Below are 26424 nucleotides of genomic sequence, written 5' to 3'. Positions count from 1 at the left end.
AAATGTGGGGGTGGTTAGTTTTTATGGGCTGGGTAATTTCATAGGCTAACGGGAGGGGGGATTATTCCAACAATTTTAGGGAAGGGGCAGAGATTTCCAGGAATTGGGCCACTGCCCACTTTTTGGCCTTTTATGGCTGGCCTCAGAACTGTCATGGTGCCTGTGGGTGTGTCATTTAGCTAATGTATTACAATGAGTGTATAATGAGGCTCAAGGTCTCCCGGAAGTCAAATCTTCCTCCATCTTGGGCCTATTAGGTTCTAACCAGTTTTTGTGGTATCCTGTTCTTAATGGTTGTATCATTCTTTTAATGGTTGTGCCCTGCTCCCTTCCCTCCTGTCTCAAATCCATTCCCAATTCCTGTCAATTATTTCCTGGCAATATTTCCTGTTGTTCCCCTCAGATTGACTCTCACTACACCAAACATCTAGAGTTTGGCACAGCCTTCTAGCTAAGAGCCTCAACACCAGTTTCTTTTCTAATCATTTCACAGACTGTCAGACACTCAAGCTGGAAGTGATTTTATTAGCACAAACTCCCACTGTCAGCAGAAATTTACCTTATAATACCTCTGTCCAAAAGAGACCCAATATTTACCTAAGTAATTCCAGTGACTAATTTCCAAAGTACTCATTGTATTTATAGACAGTGAAACAATTCTTGTTGTTTTTTAAACCTTGGCTTCTTTCTCAAAACATTCCTTGATACCTCTCACCACAGTCCAAACCTGTGACTCTCATTAAGCTCTCACTGCCCCTCTATGCTTCAACCAAGCTAACCTATTTTATAATGACTAACTCCTGTCTATAAGGAGTTCCTTCCTTCCTTATGCTCTTCACCAAAACTGTAGTGTCATCTTCTTTAAGGCCAGCTTGTCAAAATCTCAACTTTTCCAGGCAGTTTTCAGCAACTTTCAGCTCTTCTTTTAGTAGCTGCCTCAGTTTTACTATCTTCATTTAAATGATGCTCTTCTAACTACCAAATGCTTTTCTGGGCATTCTTATGTCTACAACTGGAGTCTGCATCCCCCAAGGATAGCTATCCATTTCTTCTGCACCTCCTACACACCATTTAATGCAGTGATCCTTCTCCATGTAAAAACATGGACTGCCCTCCTAACTTATTCTATGCATTTATTTTTCACTTCCAAAATGTATTTCTAGACTGAAAGTGGAAACAAAGCAATACTTCTTAAACAACTACAGTGAAAGCTTTGCCATTTCACAGTACATCAGTAGTCTTAATAGAAATGTGCAGGTATGTACTTATTATAAGCAAATCTTGCAGCAAGCCAATGTACTCAGTTCAGCAACTGAAACAATCTAACTCCCAGATTCTCAGATTTATAGATTTATTAGTAAGATTTATGGAATACACTGCTGCCAGGGAACTTAAAACACTGTACAAAGATTTCACAACTTGATAATGCTAAATGTTACAAATGTAAACAAGGAGATAATAGAATGAAGGAGGAAACAAGAAGAGTAATGAGAAAGAAAGGAAGTGTAACAATTTGAAGACAGTGATAATAATGATGATACTTAATCTCAGGTCCTTTAAAGATGCTTTATTGATCTATGTAAAACAAAAGGTACAGGATTCAAATGCAATTTTATCCCTAGAACTTCCACAGATAGTATAGGCTTTAGACTAAGCCAAGGTGTTTGGGTTCAGATCTTAATTTCCAGCTCCATCAATTATTACTGTGTCACATGGAGCACATTATTTAACTTTTAAGTGATCTATCTCATAAGGTCGTGGTAAAAATGAAATAAGTTAATGAATATAAATGCTTAAAACAGCATATATATATAATAAATAGTTGATAAATGTTAATTATTTCAACTCTGATATTATTGTTATTCTATTTTTGTTGTTGAGTCCAGCATCAAATGTTAACATTATTGTATGTATTACCATGTTTTATATTAATAGCAATAAATGTTTTGTTAACCTCCTTTCTGATCTTAGAATCACTTCATTGTTATCTCCTACTTTTAGAATCATGATCACATTTCACAGCTGAAAACACTGTATTTATCATATATATTTCTAATATTAACTTCTACCAACTAAATTTTGGAATTTACTACCTTGTTGCTAAAGGAAAACCTGTTCTTCTACTCAAGACACTTCTGACATCAAATGTGTGGGTTGTCCACATGAACCAATTCCCTAATTCTCTGCAGACACTGAGTGTCCTACAATTTAACTGAATTCTGACACTCAGTGCACATTGCAGAGCTTAAGGGGTTAGTCTCACAAGACTGCTTCCCATTTCAGATGCCAAGAGCAAACACTGGATTCTCAGGTACCCATACTTCAGCCCAGCTTGGCTACATATTAGGAGTTCCCATGACCCTTCCTCAGGCTCAATAGTTTGCTATAATGGCACAAAGAATTCAGAGAAATAGTTTATTATTGCTGGTTTATTATAAAAGACATAAATGAATAACCAGGTGAAGAGGTACATTAGGCGAGGTCCAGAAGGGTCCCAAGCACAGGAGCTTCTGTCCCCATAGTTAGGAATGTGCCACCTTCCTGGCATATGGATGCATTCACCAACCCAGAAGCTCTATAGGTTTTCATAGAGATTCCATAACGTAGGTACAATTGATTAAATCATTAGCCATCCTTGAGTTATTAATTCTATCCCCAGCCCCTTTACGATCTCCCCTCCTCCCTCCACAGAGGTCAAGGGTGGGGCTGAAAATTCCAACCCTCTAATCAGAGGTTTGGTTCTTTTGGCAATGAGCCCCACTCTCCAAGAGTCACCTCATTACCATAAATACAGGTATAGTTGAAAGGGGCTTATTATGAAAAACAAAAGACACTCCTCTCATCCTTACCACTCATGAAATTCCTAGGGTTTTAGAAACTCTGTGCCAGGAACCAGAGATGAAGACCAAATATATGATTTCTTATTATATCACCATATCACAGCTATTCTCCTAATATTTTAAATTCAAAACATTCAAAAATGAAATATCTCCTTACCCTGCTCCTTCTACTTGTCATATTTCCTTATTTTTCAGTCACTCAGGCCTAATTCTTGGGAATTACCTCCAAGTCATTTTACACATTATCCTCTCCTTCCTTTGTTCTCCAATACAGCTCTCAAAATCCATACATAAGCCTCCTAATTATGTCTCTTTTTTCATTCTCAGCTCTGCTCCAATCCACCTGGTTCATCTTCCTTAAAACATCACTTGTTTAGACACATTCTGTTTGCTTTAGGGGTTTCCTATTGCCAGTGATATCCAACTCCGAACCACAGAATTCAAGGCTCATTACAATCTGATTCCACCTTTTCTATTTAAAGAACGTTTCATACAAACTATTCTGTCTCCTGAACCTAACACTCTGCCTTACTCATGCTTTTCTTTCCCATGAAAAATGATCATCAAATAAGAATGACCATCAAAGTCTGTTCAAACTTCAAGACCGATCTTGGCTCTGTAAAAACCTCCCTCATATCATGGCACACTGATCTTGTTCTCCTTCACATCTCTATTATAGTAATTACCTGTTTACTAATAAGACAGTGACCCTTTATCAGTTACTATCCTCTACCTCCATTTTGGTTGTGTGTAATTATCTTTTCCCCAAAACAGTTTTAATTTATATGAAATTTACAGGGACATAATTCCTCGAAGCTCAGAGCCTTAAATAACACTAGGCCAAGAGTTGATACCAAATGCTTGCTGAATTGAATTCATTTCTGCTATGGTTTGCCATCAACTTCTTGCAGGAGGCACAAATATGATTATTGTGCTGATGTCACTGTCTCAGAAGCAGCCTCATAAAAGCATTCAGTGTGCATCACTATTACCTTCACCATTATGACTCTTCCTACTATTTTTGTTCCCTAAGCATAATGGAAAGGCATTAATATAACGGTTATTTTTCATTAACATTTTAATAAGAAAGGCCATTTACCATGTTAAAAGCTGAAATTTTTTTAAGCTGAATTTAAAAAGTTACAATAGTCACATTTTGGGTTCTGCAAAAATGAGTCACTTCCTATATGCTATGGACCACAAAATTAAAAATACTTCATAAATTCAACTGATTTTGTTGGACAAACTTATTACTGTGAACTTTTCAGTTACAACATCAAGTCTAGACTAGAGGGCTTTTTATCCGAAATGCTTAAGACAGGTCATTTAGAAAAAAATAGGTGGAAAGACCAACTTTATATTATTTAAATTATTTATTTATTTAAAAAATAAATAAGAAGTACAACTTTGTAAGAACAAATTTCCACCAACTTGTTTCCTGAGCACTGCTTTCTCTCTAGGAAGTCTTTTCAGTCTTAGGGCTCAACTGTCAAATAACCTAAATCACAGTTCCTGAGAAATTGGCACTGAACGAATTTCTTTTATAAATAAATTAAAGGACAATGGTACAGGAGTATTTATTTTCTACAAAACCCATTTTAAATTATTACAAAGATACAAATGTAGCTATTTTAATAATTATTTTGGTCACTTCAAGATCAATATATATTTGGTTTTCTGAAAAGTGCTTCCTAAACAAAAAACAGTGTTCACTCTACTCTAGTGATCTTAAGAATCCTATAATATGTCCTGAGAAGTGAAGTTTCATCACCTACCTTTCAAAAAGTTGAAACCAATTAGTTAAATGAAACTTGTCACACACTTTATATCACTTGAGCATTTTATTTCTTTTCACATATCTAGAAGTAATTTAATTTCAGTGGGAAGTGACAACTTGTTAAAACAAACAGTTTTCCTTGGAAGCCTTTCTATCTAAGGGAGTTCTGCTTTGTAAATCTATTCTATGCTTCTTGAACCTATACATTCTAACAAGTTTAATTCAATATCTTACTGTGTATTTTTAGACAGCATTGTGCTGCATTCAAGATGCAATTTCTGTGACCAAGGTTATTCATTTAACAGAGTATCACGATACTAATTCAATCTTTTTATAAAACGCAAAAATCATAAACCTGTGCTTCTGCTGATGAAACTTTCCTTTTTTTGCAGGGATAAAGAGAATAACACTCAAAAGCTATAGCAAATTTAAAATTCCTCTCTCATTCTTGTTATAGATATAAAAAGAATGAATATGATTCATCTACAAAGAATTTCCCGAGGCATCAATAAAAGATAAAGAAGAAAAGCAGAAGAGTTAAAATGAGCTGTAACTGGATTTTTATCTTTACTTTAGAGACTAAAGGAAATACAATTGTTTCAGAAAAACAAGTTAACATAGTAGCTAAAGACAATCTCATAAGATTGTAAACATTCATTCATTCTCACATAATTATATATCTATCTGACAGATATTAATTTTCCTGATGCTTCTCTGTTTTGCCCACAATGCATTTCAGAATTCCTGTTAAGGCATGCATGATGCTGTATTTTCTGTATAATCCTCTTTTCTATGACTTCACTGACTACCTTCTCTACTAACTCATAAATGTGAGCCTATCAAGAAGCAGCATTTATAAGCTTTGATTCTGCACAGGTTCCTTAATCTCTCTAAGACTAAGGTTTCCTCATCTGTAGAATAGTAATAATAATACCTATATTGTGGGGTTGCTGTGGGATTTCAAATATCCCTGACACACAGTGGTTGTTTAATAAATGCTGGTTATTATTATTATACCTTAACAGTTAGTCTTTGAACCTATGTTCTAAGAATTTACCGACTATTTTATGAACTAGAAGAGACTTAAAGTTCACTATAATTTAATGGACTCATATTAAATATGAGGAAACTATGACATTAAATATGTCAAAAAGCTTCTTTGTGACAATAAATAGTAATAAATAGTAAGCCTCAAAACTAAGTCTCTACACTCAAGTCTAGTGCTTCATCCCAATTCTGTCTCTCCAGAAACTTTATCTACTCCATAGTTTCATTATGGAAAGCAAATGTCTAGTTCTGACCTAGCCTCTATCCTCATGCCAAGCTGGATGCCATTCTACTAACTCAATTTACCATTTCAAATTACATTTCTCATACTCTCTCTCTAGCCACATCTCCTCCAGAATTCTATAGTTCTTTAAATAACATAAATCTTTTGCTGGCTACTCAGGCTCAAAGAGGTGAGAAGAATGAAGATAAAGTGAGTCAACATTTACTCTGTACCTACTATGCATTAAGTACCCAACCAGGTTATTCATCTGTATTATCTCACCTGTGAAGGAGAGTTGTCATAATTAGAAAAATGAGGAAACAAAGCTTCCAAAGCAACTTGCCTCACCTTACCCAGTAAGAATAAGTTGTAGTGCTGGAAACTGAGCCCAAGTCTCTCTGACTTAACCCATTCAGACATTGTCTATACATCAACAAATAGGTACATGTGTCTTTGTGTTTTAAATTTTTAAAAAATGGAGTAACAATATATATTACTCTATAAGCCTTTCTTTTTTCAAGTTTGACAATAAGTGTGTATTCCTATGGCAGTTTTACTTCATTTTGCTCATTAGCAACAAAGTTTATAGATAATTTGATATATGAAAATATTTAAGAAACTCACTTTTTCTTGATTAGTAAGATAATATCTAAACTTCCATACAAGATCTTGTTCTTCATATGTAAGTTGCTTGGTTGGTGGATAACTCACAATAATCTACAACAAAGAAAAAAAAACTACTTTTGTCAAATAAAAAAAATCTTCCTATATATTTCCATTTCATTTAAAATTTTTCATGCATTTAAATATATCTATAATTGAACTATTATAGAAGCAAGGAGAATATACATGCAGACAAGTAAGACTTAAATTTGCTGTACTTATCAGTTCAAAAAGTATATTAGAGTATAAGAGGAGAAAAAGATAAGATAAAAAAAAGTCAAGTTCCACATTAAAAAAAAAGTATGTAATTACAGAGCTAATTTACTTCAACCAAAGACACAACAAATCCAAATAATAAAAGCTCCCCCCGACCAAACTACTGCATGCAAGATAGGCTCAAGGATTGTACAACACAGGGAATAGAGACAATAATTTGTAATAACTGCAAATGGAAAGTAACCCTTAAAAATTGTATAAAACATTTAAAAAAAAATAAAAATGAGGGAAAAAGTCCCCTCCCCCCAACACATACACAAGGAAAAGAAAAAAAAAAAAAAAAACACCCAAATGATAAACATTTCTCTTGTTAAGTCAGCGGAAGCTCAGGCAATGTATCTTACGGCCAGTTTCTAAGAACACTGTATCAAGAAAGCATATACTATTTGCAGTTCTGTCTCTAGGGCTCATATATTTCCTGAAAGCCCCAAAATGATATAAAACTACAGAAATGTGAAGTTGTTGAAATTACATAGGGTTCATTAACCTGTGTCTGAATCACTTTTAAGTGATGTGCTATTGCATCAGTTGCAACCAAAATACCTACTTAATTATTTTTAAATTAATATTTTATAAATTCTCTTACATTCAGTTGATCTCTTGTGGCAGCATTAGGTTTGAGATCGTGGTCAGAAGGTCCACTTCTTAAACTCCGGGCAAGTTTGTGGTGTTTGCTCTCAACTAAATTTTCCTATGAATTATTTAAGAATATTAAGTAACAACGTAAATTTCACCAGTAAGCAGTTTCAACAGCCATTTAGAAAAGTAAATAGTTACTTAAGACCAGTTTATAATATTTAACATTTTATTCGTGTTACAACTTTAGTCTCCTATGTATCTTGTGGTGATAGGGAAAGTAAGCATAACTTATGCTTCACCAGGTGCACCTGAGCATGCCATTCCAGTTTCTTGTTTTAACTCTCCGTTGTATTCAAGGTTTTATACCTTCTACCAACTCAAATGTCACCTTCACTCCAAAACCTCCCCTGGCAACTAAGATTAAAGCACTCCCTCTTCCTATGAGCTACTAGTGACTTTGTGATATAATTGTATTATCATCTTAGAGTTTAACTGCCAGTAGTAACTGAGGGCAGGGACAATGAATGACCAAAATGCTTAACTATTTTACCTATGGCCCAAATCGTTAGTTTTGAACATACTGTCTTTGCTTAAGAGACTTTATTTTATTCATTTTTTCATGTGTGAATTGTCTGTTCATGTTTTTTTTCCTAATTTGGGTTTTGGTCCTTTATTCTTCAGTTTTTAAGAGTTCTTTATATATTAGATATTCAGTTCTCTGTCTGTGATGTTATGTCACAAATAGTTTCTCCCAGTTTGTCAATTGTCTTTTGACTTTGTTACAGTGTTTTTGCCATGCAAATTTTTTAACATAGTCAAATTTATCAATCATTTATTTTGTTGCTTCTGGATTTTGACTCAACGTTAGAAAGTCTTTCCCTACACTGACAGTAAAGTACTAGTAAGGTTTCATTTTAGAATATTTAAATCCCTGATTCATTTGGAGTTTTTCCTTATGTATGGTGTGATGTGTGGATTTGATTTAATTTCATCTTTTTCCAAATGGCTCATTCCCCAGCACTATGCTCCAGTGATGAAATGCCACCTTTGTCAATTTACATATGTACTTGGATGTATTTCTGGGAATTTTAGTCAGTTCTACCAGTCCATTTGCATATGTACATGTGCTAGTACCACACTTGTAACTATAGTCTGTTTTATTGCCTGATACAGTGATATACCAGCTTAGCGGCACTCAATGTTTGTAAAAATATATTCCTCTGTTTAGTTAATACTAATGGCTACAAATTAAAGTTTTTTAACATAGGGGGTAAGGAGGGTAGCTTTTTTTCTTAATCTTTTGTTTTGTTTTTTCTTGACAGTATTTAAAACTAAAAATTGTTGACAGAGGTCCTAGATCTTTGATTTTTAATTACAGCATCCATAATATTAAACCTATAATTGTTGACGAGCATTTTCTTTAGAAAAAAATACACTAAATATACAGATATCTCATTTACCTGACATTTTGATAGAAGTTAATATGGTCCCAGTATGACAAAACTTGAATACTCTCAACCACTTTGAAGGTAACCATTAGTGTGTTTCAAATATCCAGAATGCAAAATACAATTTGATTTTATATGAAAATTCAGTGTCAATTTTATTTTTATTTTTTAACGTTTCTATTGGAGTATAATTGGTTTACAATGGTGTGTTAGTTTCTGCTTTATAACAAAGTGAATCAGTTATACATATACATATATCTCCATATCTCTTCCCTCTTGCGTCTCCCTCCCTCCCACCCTCCCTATCCCACCCTTCTAGCTGGTCACAAAGCACCGAGCTGATCTCCCTGTGCTATGCGACTGCTTCCCACTAGCTATCCATTTTACATTTGGGAGTGTGTATATGTCCATATATACACTACCACTCTCTCACTTTGTCCCAGCTTACCCTTCCCCCTCCCTGTGTCCTCAAGTTCATTCTCTAGTAGGTCTACGTCTTTTTTTTTTTTTACATCTTTATTGAAGTATAATTGCTTTACAATGGTGTGTTAATTTCTGCTTTATAACAAAGTGAATCAGTTATACATATACATGTTCCCATATCTCTTCCCTCTTGCGTCTCCCTCCCTCCCACCCTCCCTATCCCACCCCTCTAGGTGGTCACAAAGCACCCAGTTCATCTCCCTGTGCTATGCAACTGCTTCCCACTAGCTATCCATTTTACATTTGGTAGTGTATATATGTCCATATATACACTACCACTCTCTTTGTCCCAGCTTACGCTTCCCCCTCCCCATGTCCTCAAGTCCATTCTCTAGTAGGTCTGTGTCTTTACTCCCGTCTTGCCCCTAGGTTCTTCATGACCATTTTTTCTTTTTTTTTTTTTAGATTCCATATACATGTGTTAGCATATGGTATTTATCTCTTTCTGACTTACTTCACTCTGCATGACAGATTCTAGGTCCATCCACCTCACTACAAATAACTCAGTGTTGTTTCTTTTTATGGCTGAGTAATATTCCATTGTGTATATGTGCCACAACTTCTTTATCTATTCATCTGTCGATGGACACTTAGGTTGCTTCCATGTCCTGGCTATTGTAAATAGAGCTGCAATGAACATTGTGGTACATGACTATTTTTGAATTATGGTTTTCTCAGGTTACATGCCCAGTAGTGGGACTGCTGGGTTGTATGGTAGTTCTATTTTTAGTTGTTTTAAGGAACCTCCATACTGTTCTCCATAGTGGCTGTATCAATTTACATTCCCACCAACAGTGTATGAGGGTTCCCTTTTCTCCACACCCTCTCCAGCATTTACTGTTTGTAGATTTCCTGATGATGGCCATTCTGACCGGTGTGAGATGATATCGCATTGTAGTTTTGATTTGCATTTCTCTAATGATTAATGATGTTGAGCATTCTTTCATGTGTTTGTTGGCAATCTGTATATCTTCTTTGGAGAAATGTCTATTTAGGTCATCTGCCCAATTTTGGATTGGGTTGTTTGTTTTTTTGATATTGAGCTGCATGAGCTGCTTGTAAATTTTGGAGATTAATCCTTTGTCGGTTGCTTCATTTGCAAAGATTTCCTCCCATTCTGAGGGTTGTCTTTTCATCTTGTTTATGGTTTCCTTTGCTGTGCAAAAGCTTTGAAGTTTCATTAGGTCCCATTTATTTTTATTTCCACTTCTCTAGGAGGTGGGTCAAAAAGGATCTTGCTGTGATTTATGTCATAGAGTGTTCTGCCTATGTTTTCTTCTACGAGTTTGATGGTGCCTGGCCTTACATTTAGGTCTTTAATCCATTTTGAGTTTATTTTTGTGTATGGTGTTAGGGAGTGTTCTAATTTCATTCTTTTACATGTAGCTCTCCAGTTTTCCCAGCACCACTTATTGAAGAGGCTGTCTTTTCTCCATTGTATATTCTTGCCTCCTTTATCAAAGGTAAGGTGACCATATATGCGTGGGTTTATCTCTGGGCTTTCTATTCTGTTCCATTGATCTATATTTCTGTTTTTGTGCCAGTACCATACTGTCTTGATTACTGTAACTTTGTAGTATAGTCTGAAATCTGGGAGCCTGATTCCTCCAGCTCCGTTTTTCTTTCTCAAGATCGCTTTGGCTATTTGGGGTCTTTTGTGTTTCCATACAAATTGTGAGATTTTTTGTTCTAGTTCTGTGAAAATTGCCAGTGGTAGTTTGATAGGGATTGCACTGAATCTGGAGATTGCTTTGGATAGTATAGTCATTTTCACAATATTGATTCTTCCAATCCACGGTGTCAAATTTAGATCTATTAACTTTATTTTATTCAGCTAGGCACAGGATCTGTGAAGATACTTAGGTGTTTGTTTCTAAGATTCCCAAGTGACCTTTGTTTTCTAACTCTTTATTCACTTTTCCCCCCTATTTCTTCCTTTGATGTTAGGCCATCAGCCATTACTTCCTGCTCTAATGAACTGTATTCACTCATCATGTTTTCATCTTCCCATATACTACTTTTTATCTATTTTGTTCTGATTAGGAAGGTAATTAATCTAATTAGAAATGTATAAAGTAAGGAGAAAATAGTTCAGAGTGATATAAATGAATTCTAAGTGTAAATATCACAGTATCTATTATGTTACTTTAAGGATTTTTTGCCTGGAACTTTCTAAATCTGAAGTCATCAAATTAAATCTCTGCTGCAAAGTAGGAATTCTTCCTCTTTCTTATTCCTGAGAGAGCTATCATCTCAACAATTCAATGCAGGTATATCAAAATCATCCAAGACACCATAATCCAAATTGAATAGTTCTAGTAGCTACAATAATCTTCCCTATTTTTCAACAAAAGCAGTCTCCCTAAAATTTCCATCCATTGATCTTAGTGTTATCTTCTGGTATAAATTAATTTCCCTTCTGTTATAATGACAATCTTTCAAATACTTGTTTCCCCAAGTCCTTCAAGACTGCATTCCATAGTTTTTTCAATAATGCAAACAAAATGGTTCCCCAACACTATACTATCTTGACCTTATTTTAAGGTGTTAATATTTCTTGTAAAGATTCCATCTGAACCTGATTACATATATCAATAGCTGAAGTGAATTTATGAATGACTTTTAAATAACCAATGTAGTTACAGATATAGTTTTTGAAATGAAAGTGTATGATGTGGATCTAAGTCATAATCACTCTGGAAAAAAGAATTTTCATAAGAAATTTGACAATGACTCACCATAGACATCTGAGGGTCAGGAACTTTCACTATCTCAAAGCTTGTTAAGATTGGAGATGACTCATCACCATCCTGGATTACAGCATAACAAGTTAAAAAAAATTTTTTTAACCAAATGGTTAAAATGTCATACATGATCATGTACACTCTAATGTATTTTAATTTTTAATGAACATCGTTCCTCCCTTTAAAAAATTATCTTCATTCAACTATATTTTAAAATACATATCCATTTTTTACCTTTTGTTGCTGATAAAATATTTTGAGAAAAATAAACTCTAACAATAAAAAAAATCTGTATTATCGTTTTTAGAGATATCAAGTCTGGAAATTAGTAGATTGTCTTTGTCCAGATTTTGTTTTAAACTTGGTTTATAATGACTGAGTCAAAATAGCATGTCCTAATGTTCAAACGTAGAACAAGAAACCAAAGAGTATAATTACAATATGGTACAATGGATCTGTCGCACCATTTGCAGAAACTACTAAGTGGATTTTGGTAATTTTTCAAATTATCACAATTAATTTCCACTCAGATAAGTAGAATTTTAAATGTGGGTTAACATTACTCAAACTTATATATGACTAAAAACTCAGCAGCATTGCTTCTCAGAGGATACTTACTCAACGCAATGCAAATTTGAATAGCAAGAATCAATCCATCAATTCTTAAGAAATAAATCGGTCTTATTTTGTTGGTATTATCATTTTTGAAGAATTTTGGCTTTTACTTTTATCCAATTCAGGCAAGAAAGGTAATTCTGAACAATAAATGTCACTGCATACATCCTGGAAAAGGATAAACTAATTAAGGTTGAAATTCATTTCCTCACAACTGTACACCTAGCATCAAGTTTTTCTGTCAATTTCCAAATGCTAGCATATTTTCAATTTTAGATATGAACAACAAAATCAGGAGAGACTGAAAGAAGGGAAGTATTGTGACTTTACTTTAGGTTCAGTAATTGAGTCCTAGAGAAAACCACAAATTCCCACAGCCATTGTTTAACAGGCTGGCTCTCAGTCACAACATCAGAAAACACATTTATCAGCCCAACTGTGACAAGTAATCTTCACTAAGGCTATCTGTCACAGAAGACAGGTGACAAGAAAGTCTATTTCCATTAGATTCAATACACTGGCCCAGCAATCTTTACACTAAGTGGAAATATGACAGGGTAGGTAGACAGGAATTTATTTATGGGCAATTTTCAAGAAGCAGTAGAAAGGGGTCAAGAACCTTTTCAAAAATACTTGAAATTCTTCTAATTTCTGCTCTGTTATTATTTAATCTATCATCAAAGCTGTCTTTCAAAAGATCCTTCAAGTCTCCAATGATTGAAAGTACCATCACCATTAGCATGTTTCTGCAATATAAACTCCATATGGGCAGGAAATATTGCTTTTAATGAAATTACATATAGTAAAAATATAAAAAGTGATTTTATTAAGATGTATTGGTAACAAAACAATTTCACTCACCTACATTTCCCTTTTTAATGTAGTCTTTCTAATGAATTAACAAACAATATTAAATAGTCTACCTTCTTATCTATTTTTTCCCCCAGAGATTACTATTTATAAAATAAAAAGCTGAAACAAGTTAACTTTTCCCTAACCTTTTACTTTAGGAAGGGGTACAAGCTAAAGGGAAAAATACATTAACTTGAAAAGTACCAGAAAAATGATCACAAATTAACTATACAAACCCTAAACCTGCATTATGAAAACATCTTTCAAATAGTAATTTAATAGTTATAAAACATATATTTTTTAAAAAATCACTTGTGACAACTTTAACAAATAACACTAATGTGTAAAGGTAATTTAAAAGTGCTGCTTCTAATGAACAAATAAACTGCATATAGCTTAGCTCTATGCTAGAAGAAATATTATTCTATTATGCCAGGTATCGAAAGTCTGTCCTCATTCACACTGATTCTGATTTGCACTGTCCTCATAAGCACTTGTCTCAGTACTTCCAAAATAACAGAAGGTACTTAATTTATGTGGTTTTGAACTATGCATACTATTATTTCTGTAGTACTAAAATGAAGACCCATAAATAAGCATTTAAGGCACAGATATTTTTCAAGTACCTAGATATCAAATATACAACTACTTTCTTTTGGTAATGAACAGACCAGAGCAAATTCATAACTTCATATTCATTACCACTCAGCCTACTGATAACATGGTTTCCTTAATTCTGCATATATTATATAAATGAACATTTATAAGGGATTTCATAAGTATACTTATGCTGGAATTGTTACATATACAATTCCAACACATTACATACACACTCAAATAACAAACATACCCTTACCATTCAATAGCCTAACACATAAAAAATATGATTCCCTCTTTTTACTTTTCAAATGGACACTAATTGTTAATGAAGCTACTGCTTTAATGTCTTACTTGCCAATTTACAGAACAATTAATCAAAAAGTTTTTAATCTCTTGCATATTTATTGAATTCTATAACCCAGAACTGCATTATATGAGTGATCAGCTTTTGTAATCTTGTTGTAGCTATATGATTTGATTTGTGTATATACAAACAGCTGCTGCTGACAGCTGTCTGCTGCCATTCTGCAGCCAAAGAATTCATCCCAGCAGGAAAAACAGTAAATTTTTTTTAATGTTTCCCCTCCCTTCTACTTTAGAGACCATAAACAGTTCCAAGGAAAATACCTTTTCATAATAAACAATACCATATTCCTTATCATCACACTTGACACATCGAAACTCAACCATCAAGTACATGAAATTAGAACTTCGTTTTTCACTCTAAAAGAAAAAAACAAGATTTTTTATGAAAAATGATTTTCTTCAACATCAGTTTTTATCATTCCCAATTCAGTAATACATGGATTCTATCAAATATAATTTAAAATGTAACAAATTTTTATTTCATTATTATAAATGCACTGTTTTACATAGCACTACTATTTCATTATATACAGCACTACTGTTTTATCCAGAAGTGTCTACTACTCACTTATAACTCCCTCCTCAAACTTAATGACATTTTTGGTTTATTCAGTAGTATGAATTCTATTATATAACATTTTAAAGGTATTTCATATGCATTTGCAGGTTAATTATTTTATTTAAAAAAATTTGTATTTCTAATAATTTTAAGCAAAGAACAGTTCACCTTTAAACAATATGGACTAATCTAACTGCAGAAATTAATATAAGTATAAAAAAAACAAAAGTAAAACAAAGTATGTAACTAAGGACAGAGGTCATTTGAGCTTAACAGATACAATATTTACAAGTTTTTCACAATTTATAAACAGTCTTAAAATAACTTGTAATAATTTGTAAAGTTTTATCAATACACCTTAAATACACAGGGAATAGTTACTTCTTCCCCAACATATAAAATGCTGATTGTGCGTATAAATGTGTCCCCTTAAAAAAGCAAATATTATGTTAATAATGAAGTGAAAATAAAATGAAATTTAAAAGGGTGAGTAGTCCTGACCCAAAACAGTTTGAAAAATGGCTTTAAATCTATATGTATATAATCATATAGATCTAAGGAGGTCACTTAAACTGTTCAGCTTTATGAAGCATATTATAACCTATTATAATAGATAGCCTCCTATCTTTTAAAGAGTGCAGATAGAGTGAGTGAAAAAGGCTGGGCAAAGTATGCTCTAATGTTACATTGTCTACACCCAGGGGTATCTAAGTTGAAGAATAGAAAAATTAAAAATATTTTTTAATTAAAAATAGGAAAAAGAAAAAAGCATTTTGATTAAACTATTTTTGGAATGTGACTATTATCAAAATTCAAAAAAGTAAAATTTTCTTCCAGTTTCAGTATATAAGAATGTATTATGAATACATTTAGAAAAGATGCCTAGTATTCATACTGAATATAAATGTTGTTAGACACGACTAATTTGTTTTTTAAAAATGAACAATGTCGGAGTTTAACTTTTCTAAGTGTTCACTGTAAAATGACAAATTTCTCTCTTTCCACCTGCTGAAAACTGTTGAAAGAACACAAATCAAGTCAGTTGTGCCATGTGGTGATCACTATAAGCTACGCATTTCACAAAATTGCTATTCCTCTCTCCTAATGTGATTAATATATAACCATTATTTCTGCTTTCTAGACACAGAATGTTAGGCCAAACATCTAGTATTTCAATTTCAGTGCTAGTGTACAGAAAAAATTTTTTTGTCGTTCTAACTTTTGTAAAGAGTTTCACTGAAGCCATCTTTTCATTGAACATATTCTGGACCAATACTCAAGATCAAGAAAGCACACGAATTACTTGAACTCATTAAGTGTGCACAGCCCTATATGTACTAAATAAGACAAGGAGTATCTTAATTGGGGAGAGGAATTGTTATTGATGACTTAAGGTAACTGAAGTGAAGAGGTTGTTCTGACACTATGTTGACAGATTTATCCAATCAACTTGGACATAAACTGCCATATGGAGAAAGAGAGAACATACAAGTGAGGCATCAAGCTTAACAAAGGCTTCACTTATATGATATTTAGTACACTTATGATATCCACTACCTATTTTGGGGTTCAAGAGAACACTAAAATATAAGAAAGGCAGACATCCTAAGTTTTCCTTTTATTAGCATAAACCTCACAACTAGAGGTAATCCTCAATACTCCCACATTTGAGAGATAACTGGCAATAAATAGTTCTCCTAAAAAATTTTTCAGTTAAAATTCTGGAGAAAATATTTTGAAATAAAAAAGAGGGATACAACCCACCTCATTTATCATTTCTATTTCTCTAAATGTCAATCTGTCCAGCCAATCTACTTTCACCATGTGACCTTGTCGATGAGCTTTGGTGAGCTGCAAAAAATATATAATGGAGAAAATTTTAAGAGACAGATCTCACAGCAAGGAGGATAAAGAACGGTAATGATCATCAACATGACACTGGAAGTACTAGCTAATGCAAAGAAAAAGGAAATAAATTGATATACAGATTGGGAAGAAAGAAATAATACTTTCTTTATTCAAAGGTGACATGATCATTTATGTACAAAATATTTTTAAATGGACAAAAAGCTCCTGGAACTAATAAGCAATTACAGCAAGGAGGATACAAGGTTCATATATAAAAGTCAATCTCTTTCTTATATATTGTTACCAGCAAATTTGAAATTAAAAACACAATATCAAAACACAGTATCATTTACATTAGTGCCTCCCAAAAATGAAACTGGTATAAATCTAACAAAATATGTACAAGATCTACATGAGGAAAACTACAAAACTCTGATGAACAAAATCAAAGAAGAGCTAAATTAATGGACAGATACTCCATTTAGGGTAAGATGACTCAATATTGTCAAGATGTCAGTACTTCCCAACTTGATTTATAGATTCAAAGCAATCCTAGTCAAAAAAAAAAAAAAAAAAAAAAAAAAAAAATCCCAGCACGTTATTTTGTAGATATCAACAAACTGATTCTAAAGTTTATATGGAAAGGCAAAAGATCCATAATAGCCAACACAGTACTGAAGAACAAAACTGAAAGCTATATATTACCCAACTATAAGACTTAATATATAGCTACTGAAATCAAAACAGTGTGGTACTGGCAAAAGGATAAATGGATCAATGGAACAGAATGGAGTCCAGAAAGAGTCCACATAAATAGAGTCAACGATCTTTGACCAAGAAGCAGAGGCAATAAAATGGAGCAAAGAGTCTTTTCAAATATCACTGGGATAACTGGACATGCACATGCAAACAAATACATGTAGACAAAGACCTTACACCCTTCACAAAAATTAACTCAAAATGAATCACAGACCTAAATGTAAATTGCAAAATACAGAACTCCTAGAAGATAACATAGGAGAAAACCTAAATGACCTTGGGTATGGTGACAACTTTTTAGATGCAACACCAAAGGCATAATCCATGAAAGAAATCATTGATAAGCTGGACTTCATTAAAATTTAAAAAGTCTGCTCTGTGAAAGACATTGTGAAGAGAATGAGAAAACAAGCCATGGACCGGGAGAAAATATTTGCAAAAGGCACATAAGATAAAGGAATGTTGGCCAAAATATACAAAGAACTCTTAAAACTCAACAATAAAAAAATAAGCAACCTGATTTTAAAAATGGGCCAAAGATCTTAATAAACAACTCACCAAAGAAGAGATATGGATGGCAAATAAGCACGTGAAAAGATGCTCCACATCATATGCCATCAGGGAAATTCAAATTAAAACTATGAAAAATCACTAAACACTTATCAGAATGACCAAGATTTGGAACACTGACAACACCAAATGCAGGTGAGGATGTAGAGATACAGGAACTCTCATTAATTGCTGGTGGGAATGTAGGTGAGGATGTAGAGCTATAGGAACTCTCATTAATGGTTGGTGGGAATGCAAAATGTACAGCCATTCTGGAAGTCAGTGTGGCAGTTTCTTACAAAACTAAACACACTCTTACTATACAGTCCAGGAATTGCCCTCCTTGGTATTTACCCAAAGGAGTTGAATACTTAATGCCCACACAAAGCCTGCACATGGATATTTATAGTGACTTTATTTATAATAACCAAAACTTAGAAGCACTTCAGATGGCCTTCACCAAGGGAATGGATAAACGAATACATTCAAACAATGTTATGCAGTGCTAAAAGGAAATGAGGTATCAATAAATGAAAAGACATGGAGGAACCTTAAGTACACATTACTTGCACATTGCTAAGTGAAAGAGGTCAATCTGAAAAGGCTAGGTACAGTACGATTACAACTAAAGAAAAGGTATTGATAAAACTATGGAGATAATAAAAAGATAACTAGTTGCCCCGGGTTGGGGGAGAAGAAGGGATGTATAGGTGGAGCACAGAAGATTTTTAGGGCAGTAAAACTACTCTGTATCATACTATAATGATGGACAAATGACATTAAACATTTGTCAAAGCCCATAGAATGTACAATACCAAGAGAGAACACTGAGGTATATGGTCTTTGGGTGATTATGAGTTGTCAGTATAGGTTCATCAATTGTAAAAAATTGTAACAAATGTACCACTGTGGTGAGAGGTGTTGACAATAGGGGAGGCTATGCATGTGCTGGGGCAGAGTGTATATGAGAAATATCTGTACCTTCCTCTTAGTATTGCTGTGAATGTAAAACTCTTCAACAAAACTAAAATCTTTAAAAAATCTAAAAAATCAAAAAAAGAAGTGTTATGTCACCTTCACATTTGATATATGCCTACACACAACAGAAGCCATACACAACTATCAAGATAAGAAATGGACTTGGCTAGAGACTAATCATCATAGTTTTTACAGAAAAACAAAGAATTTTAAATGGTCTATAATCTGCCATCTAAACATGCTCAAAAATAATGAAGCCTTTCCTGAAAGTATCTCCATGGTCTATATTTCTTGCATTTTGATTATTACAAAGGGAGAAAATTATAATGATAGTTCTTCAAACTGGAAATAAACTTCTATTTTTTTCACATCTCACTATGAAAAATAACAGACAGTTACATACATAAGGCATTTCTCTGGAGCCTATAATTTACTACTCTAAGACTTAAGCACATAGGTGTGCATGTGCGCTTTACTTTTAAGAAGGAGTAATAAAATAATTAATGCTAATAAAAGAACCCGTGGTAAAAGAATTTCTAGAGTTGCAGTTGGTAGAGCCCTCTGAAGGTCTTACATACCAACCTACCCTTTGTTTCACAAACTAAATAATACACTGACCCTTCAAATATACAGAGAATTCAAGATAATTTCCAAGGTCCTCAAACTGAAACTAGATTTTGTCTTAGAAAGTATAATTTTAAACATCAGCATTATTCATGTATCAAATCCCCTCTTTCTTTCTAAACAAATTCATAGCATAAAGCAAAATTGAGCATTAAGGACTTCAATGGTAGCTTGTCTTTATGATTTTTCTTCATTTCCATTATACATGTTATGATGGTATTCCTACAAGGATGCCAAACACTTCTACCAATTATTATCTGTTATTATCTCTCTCACAGAACTAAAGATCTTCATCAATATTCTTTATATTCCTCAACTAAGGGACTCTTATCACAACTACATGGTCATACTATTTCAGAAATAAAAATAGTAGCTTCATACAAAAAGTCTGAGGATCACTGTAATATAAAAATATTATCAGCTTAGCTTTCTTCTGAATAACAAATTCCTTTTCACTTGAGGTCATCTCTAAATGAAAATGGATGAGGCAACAAAAAGTGTTTAGCACTATTACTCACACAAATCAGGGACTAAACATTTTGCTGGCTCCGGTGGAACATTAGACAAATACACTAACGTGGAAACAGACTAAGAATTAGTTACAAGGGAACCAAAAGAACACCAGGCAATGTGACCTAAAGGAAGGAATGCTAGACTAGGAGCCATTAGACCTGGGTTCTAACCCTAGCACTTCATTTTCGAATTCCATCAGTTTTGAACCCTCATGTACAAAAAGAAGTATTAATTTCTATTACTGCTAGCAAAATTCAAATAGGATAATGGATGCAAAATATGATAGGTAGTATTATTCCATACAGTCTTTAAAGAATTATATTCTCACTCATTTTGCCACATGTTCCAAACTAGTTTTTTTAAATGAATAAAAATATAAGGGTCATATCACATCAACTACCACACTGAAGTGGCAGAGCTAGGAGTTAAATCCCAGGTCTACGAAGTCCATAACTCCTTCTATCAGTCTTTGCTATCTCCTCTATTGATGCATTCATAGTAAAAGATTTAAGTCTAATTAACTTTTGTAATTTTTTAAACACAAGTTTCATACTTATGATACAGTAGTTTATTCTCCACTAGTTTCCTTTGAGGAAAAAATTGACAATAGCATATTAAGTTTAGATGTGGCAGAATGTGTTGGGCATTTTTCTCTCCCTTACTAAATAATCAGACAAATCAAAAATTTTCTAAAGTCATTTCACTAATTCCAGAATTCATGTTTGCTGCTAATAAATACTACTTCCTATATAGCATATTCTTACCTTCTGTATTTAAATACTAAAAGATGACCATTCTCAACCTTACAAATAGCAACCAAAGAATGCATGGTCAAGGATGGTAGTACCATAAACTGGTAAAGCCATTTTGGAGTACAAGTTTAAATTACCTGAGATATATTCGTATTTGTGCATCACTGTTTGCAATATGGAAAACTTAGACATAAAAGAATGTAAATGTTTATCAATAGTGGTAACTGTTAAGTAAACTATGGCACACACACTAAGAAATACTATAATCAAAAAGAAAGAAAAATCCATATACCCCGATAGGAAACATCACTATGACACTGTTGAATGCAAAAGCAACTGCAGAATGAGAGGTACCACTTATGCTATGACTGTTTGTTTACAAGTTTGTCTCACACCAGACTCTTGAGATTGACAGCAGAATTTCTAGATATTTCTCTGCTTGAATCAGTTTTATAATTTCTGTTGCACTAGAAAGTTACCACTCAAAATGTCCCCTAGCTACTTGTGCTATTTATCTGATACTATGTAACAAAGCACCACAAAACTTAGTGCCTTAAAACACCACTCATTTTAATATTTTTCATGATTCTTGGAGACATCAAGAAGTCATTTTCTTGAGGACATCTGGATATTTTTTTTCTCTTAGTCTAACAGTCTCTCATAAGACTGTTGTCATGTGGTAGCTGGAGCTGGAATGTCCAAGATAGCTTCACTCACATTTCCAACGCCTTCATGAGCAAGGATGGGCTCAGGTGGGAAACCAGAGTGGTGGGGCCTCTGTCTTTCTGAAGGTACTCTCAGTGCTGCTCCCTCTCCAGGTAGTCTTTCAACATAGTCACTCCAACTAGGTAGCTGGACTTCTTACATGGTGGCTCATTATTCCCCAAAAGTGCAAAACAACAGAAGCTTTCAAGTTGTCTTAAAGTTTAGCCCTGGAACAGGCATAGCATCAGTTCAGCTGCATCATGTTAGTTAAAAGGAGTCACAGAGCTACTGTAGATCCAACATGGAAGTGTGAATATCAGGAGGCATATTTCATTGAGGGTCACCTTTGAAGACTAGCTAGCACAGCATTTACTGGACAATCTAAGCATACAGTTGATTGCTTAATTCCAGAAGAACAAGGGGAGAGAATTTGAAGATGGCAAAGCTAGCTCTTGACTGGACTTTAGGTATCAGGTAAAGTCTAGAATTAGCTATCACAATTCCTAAATGATTAGGCCTTGCCTTCCCCTCCAAAATGAGCTCTTACAACTCTCCAACTGATGTTACACTCCAGCCACCCGTTTCAGTTCTTCAGACAATAAGGCCTTTTACTTTTAAGACTTGATGCAGATTAAATAATTAAATATTAGATGAAAATTTTTACTAAAAATTTTAGAGAACTATACAGCACTATGCAAACTGTGAGCAGCTGTTATTAGCCTATAATCTATGTCACTTCATCTCTATAGGTGCTGATGACTATGTAGACAGACTTGGGTGGTTTTCACCAGTCCAAAGCAGTTTCCACTTGTCTCCAGTTTAAGAATGTCTATAGATAATGAAGACCAATAAATGAACTTGAACAGTTTATATTTCATTTGGGGTCTGATCTAGATCTCCCAAATGAGAAAATCTGCATTCTGTACAGCAGGGTAAAACTAGTACAATCTGTTTCAAATTGCTTGTGAAGAGATAATCCTCACTAGGGTGCCCATCCTAGAAAGCAGCTAGGTCAAGATATCAGTAAAAGAGTCATTCTCTCTTTTTAAGGAACATAAGTTTCTACAGAATTCACAAGACATCGTATAGAGCTTGGAAGAGAAGCCCACTGTCACAGAAATAATAGCATAATTATTGAGCTCTAACTTCTCCAAGAATTAAATAGCAAGTGGTTTTAAAAGCTACTTAAGTAAAAGAATCTGTGTAAGAACCAAATAAGAACATGCCCAGGAAACTGCTTGGAGTAGTAATCATGTATATCAGATTTAATGGGAGATACGTGCTTGAGGAAGATGCCTCAGATTAGTAGGTGTTCAATACAAGTACCAAGGACAGAACTAAAAGTAGGCCAACTTGCTACACTGTATATAGACTAGGAACAGCAGAGAAAAGGAATGTCAAACTGGATAGCTATCCCTGGGAACAGATAGACTTCCATGATCACAAGTCACAATTCTTTGCTCCTTATTTGTATCTGCCCTACTAGACCATAAGCTTCTTGAGTGCTAGAGCTATGAATGGTTGACAGAACCTAGCATTTATCCATTCAATGAATATTTATATTTATTGACAGGACTTCTAATGTGGAAGGGTGATAGAACAGAAAACAAATGCTTGTATACTCTGCAATTTTGGTCAAGAGCTTTGGGGAGTAAATGGGGAGCAAGGGGAAGGGAGTGACACTCAAAAGGAAGCTGGAGAAAAGAATGATTCATGCCCTTAGTCACTTTTCCCTAGTACTTATATACTTTCATCATAAATATATATTACTTAATTTGCTGTTGTAAGTTACAAACTTCCATCAGGTCCTCTGCTCTGGAGATAAGCACAGAATGTTGAACAAAAGAAGCAAGTTCCCTGCCTTCAAGAACTTAAGGTAGGGGTGAGCCATTTGTATGGTAATGCCTATATGCCCATATGGTAAATGCTTATATGTCTATATACAAATTGAAACAGTAATATGAAAGTCATGAACAGAGTGATGTGACAGAAAATAACGGGGGTTCTTGAGAAGGCCTCTCAGGCAGGTAACATTAAAGCAGAGACTTGAAGGATAAGGAGTAAGTCAAACAAACAGGATGAAATCTTCCATGCAGAGGAAATAGCTTATTTGTCAGCGCATCAGGGAGTTTGATGTACCCAGGTATTAAAGAGACTAGGATGGTAGTCCTTGGTAAGTATTTAAGTAAATCAAGTTCTCTGCGAGGTGGACAGTAGGAAGATCTACACATACATAAGATGCTTACTGGGAATCATCTTTCTTGAGGTTCATCATGATCTAGATTTTTCTTTATAGTAGATACCACACTTAACAGCCTAAAGGAAGAAAGGGAAGAGTAAAAAGAACTGAAAAACATTTAGCTATTTCAAATCTGCCTAGGAATCTGTAGGAAGGTAAATGGGGAGAGATAGACTCAAAAGGAAACTGGAGAGAAAATGGTTTCTGCTTTACAAATTTTCCCTGGCCAGTTTCTTCCATATTCATATACCGACTTTATCTTTACAAAAGGCATCAATTAACATGTATTAATCAAAATACGAGACACATGGCCCAAGTTCACATATGCTATGAAAGGTGGGCTAGTTTTGTTGGTTTATCAAGACACGGTATGATAATTCACGGAGTTTATTATCTACCTGTGAAAACAAGATGGAGAACAAGATGAACATAAGACAGAATATAACTGATAAAAGAATTCAGAGATGTACACCAAACTTTGATCCTGGTTTTAAGCACCCACATACACCTTATGACTATGTCTGATAATTTGGAAATACAGCATACAAGCACATATCAAGCAAGCTATATAAAAATAACTTAAAGAACAATTCTCACTTTCTATTTTCAAGCTAGTAGAAAGTTTAAAATGGATAAAGGCTTTACAACAGCACAGAATTGCAAATACTTTGAACAGCCAACCATAGAGGATTGCTGAAATGAATTATGGCATATCCATACTATGCAAAACCTGACAGTCGTTACAAATCATGTTATGTAAGCATCTTAAATGACCTGGAACAATTTTGAAACATCATTAAGTGTAAAAGCAGGATTCATTTAAACACACACACAACATGATCCCAAATTAAAAATAAATACATATACATCCATCGATACATACATACATTTACTTATTTATTTACCAAAAGTATATCAACTAAAATACTAACGATGACTATTGTGAGTAGAGGATTAGAGGTGATTTTTACAGTCTTTGCACTTTAACAATCTTCTTCCATTGTAGATGTATGTTAGCTTGTAATAACAAAAGATGAGTTATTTAAAAACTAAAGTTATTTTAAGAACAATTAACTGTGGAGAAAACTCTGTTGAGAAAACCATAGAAGATTAGCATTTATCAAGATGATGCTAAATAAAGTTACATTACTTCATAATAAACTCAAAGAATAAAAGACCCATCTGATTAATTTAACTCAATCATATGAAATGAAAACCATGTATCAACATAATTGTTCTCTCTCAAATTATTTCTTCCAAGGGCCTTTCAACTGGGTCCAACTAAAAACCCATATAAATTAAATGAAAAAAAAAAAACCATATAAATTAAAAGCTGCCACTTTTCAATATGCAGTTAATAAAAACTCCTATATAAAAAAATGTACAGGCTTAAGGTTTCAAACTTTACTCACATCAAGAAACTGTAAGAGGGAAGTTACAAGGTAAGTGGATTTTCCAAAATAAGTAGCTACGCAATAGGTGATGCTTTGGCCAGATACACTTATGCTTTCTTAGGAAATCTTAGGAGAAAAACATGACAAAGCTGTATTTTCTTTTTTCCTTTTTTTTCCCTCTGCCACTTGAAAAAATAAACAAAAAAACCCAGTCTACTCTTGTCACCAGATGGAAAACTTTCAGATTCAGAGGGCCTATGTGAATGTTCAAAATCTCTCTTGACACATTTATAGGAATACTGGCCAACAAAAATGCTTGGTACTACCATATACAGGACTAATTTTTTTCCAGCATGATCACAGAGGGTTGTGTTTATTCAACTACCCCATATCTCCTTCCTCTAAATTCCCTCAAGTTAAAGGTTATAATACTCTTTCAACACTAACACTTCCCTAAGCCTAGACTAGAACTGAGCATAAGTACTCATTAAACAGAACACCATTATTGGTCAGTAATCTATTTGCAGGATGCACTATGGCTCACTGAGAGATTTGTATTATTAAACATTATAATTGTTCAATAAACAATGAGTCCTATCCGTGTCAAATCAAATACAAGCTATGCAGTAATTTATAATTCAAGACAAAATATAGTTGTATAGGTCTTCCCTGGCGGCAGAGTGGTTAAGAATCCACCTGCCAATGCAGGGAACACGGGTTCGAGCCCTGGTCCAGGAAGATCCCACATGCTGCGGAGCAACTAAGCCCATGCACCACAACTACAGAGCCTGTGCTCTAGAGCCTGCGTGCCACAACTACTGAAGCCCACATGCCTAGAGTTTGTGCTCCACAACAAGAGAAGCCACTGCAATGAGAAGCTCATGCACCTAGAGGTTGTGCTCCACAAGAGAAGCCACCGCAATGAGAAGCCTCTGCACCGCAACGAAGAGTAGCCCCTGCTTGCCACAACTAGAGAAAGCATGTGCTCGAT

The 26424-nt window shown here is 34.2% G+C and overlaps 1 protein-coding gene across 2 annotated transcripts in view; it reads right to left on the bottom strand.

The window, feature by feature from the left end:
* Positions 1 to 26424, bottom strand: part of PIK3C3 (phosphatidylinositol 3-kinase catalytic subunit type 3) — a 146444-nt gene that overhangs the window by 79206 nt on the left and 40814 nt on the right. For both annotated transcript variants that reach the window (XR_014017266.1, XM_081251779.1), the window contains exons 5-9: positions 16837 to 16923; positions 14775 to 14870; positions 12075 to 12146; positions 7413 to 7517; positions 6512 to 6604 (exon numbers count right to left, since the gene is read on the bottom strand). Coding sequence is in view for 1 of the 2 variants with exons in the window: in XM_081251779.1 (XP_081107905.1) it covers positions 6512 to 6604; positions 7413 to 7517; positions 12075 to 12146; positions 14775 to 14870; positions 16837 to 16923 (453 nt within the window). In the remaining variant the exon portion in view is untranslated. The remainder of the gene's footprint in view (positions 1 to 6511; positions 6605 to 7412; positions 7518 to 12074; positions 12147 to 14774; positions 14871 to 16836; positions 16924 to 26424) is intronic.

The sequence above is a fragment of the Mesoplodon bidens genome (genome assembly GCF_964165515.1).
Source record: "Mesoplodon bidens genome assembly, chromosome: 13".
Taxonomy (NCBI): domain Eukaryota; kingdom Metazoa; phylum Chordata; class Mammalia; order Artiodactyla; family Ziphiidae; genus Mesoplodon; species Mesoplodon bidens.
Note: the sequence above shows the minus strand (reverse complement) of the source record. Positions and strands in the feature narration are given on the sequence as shown.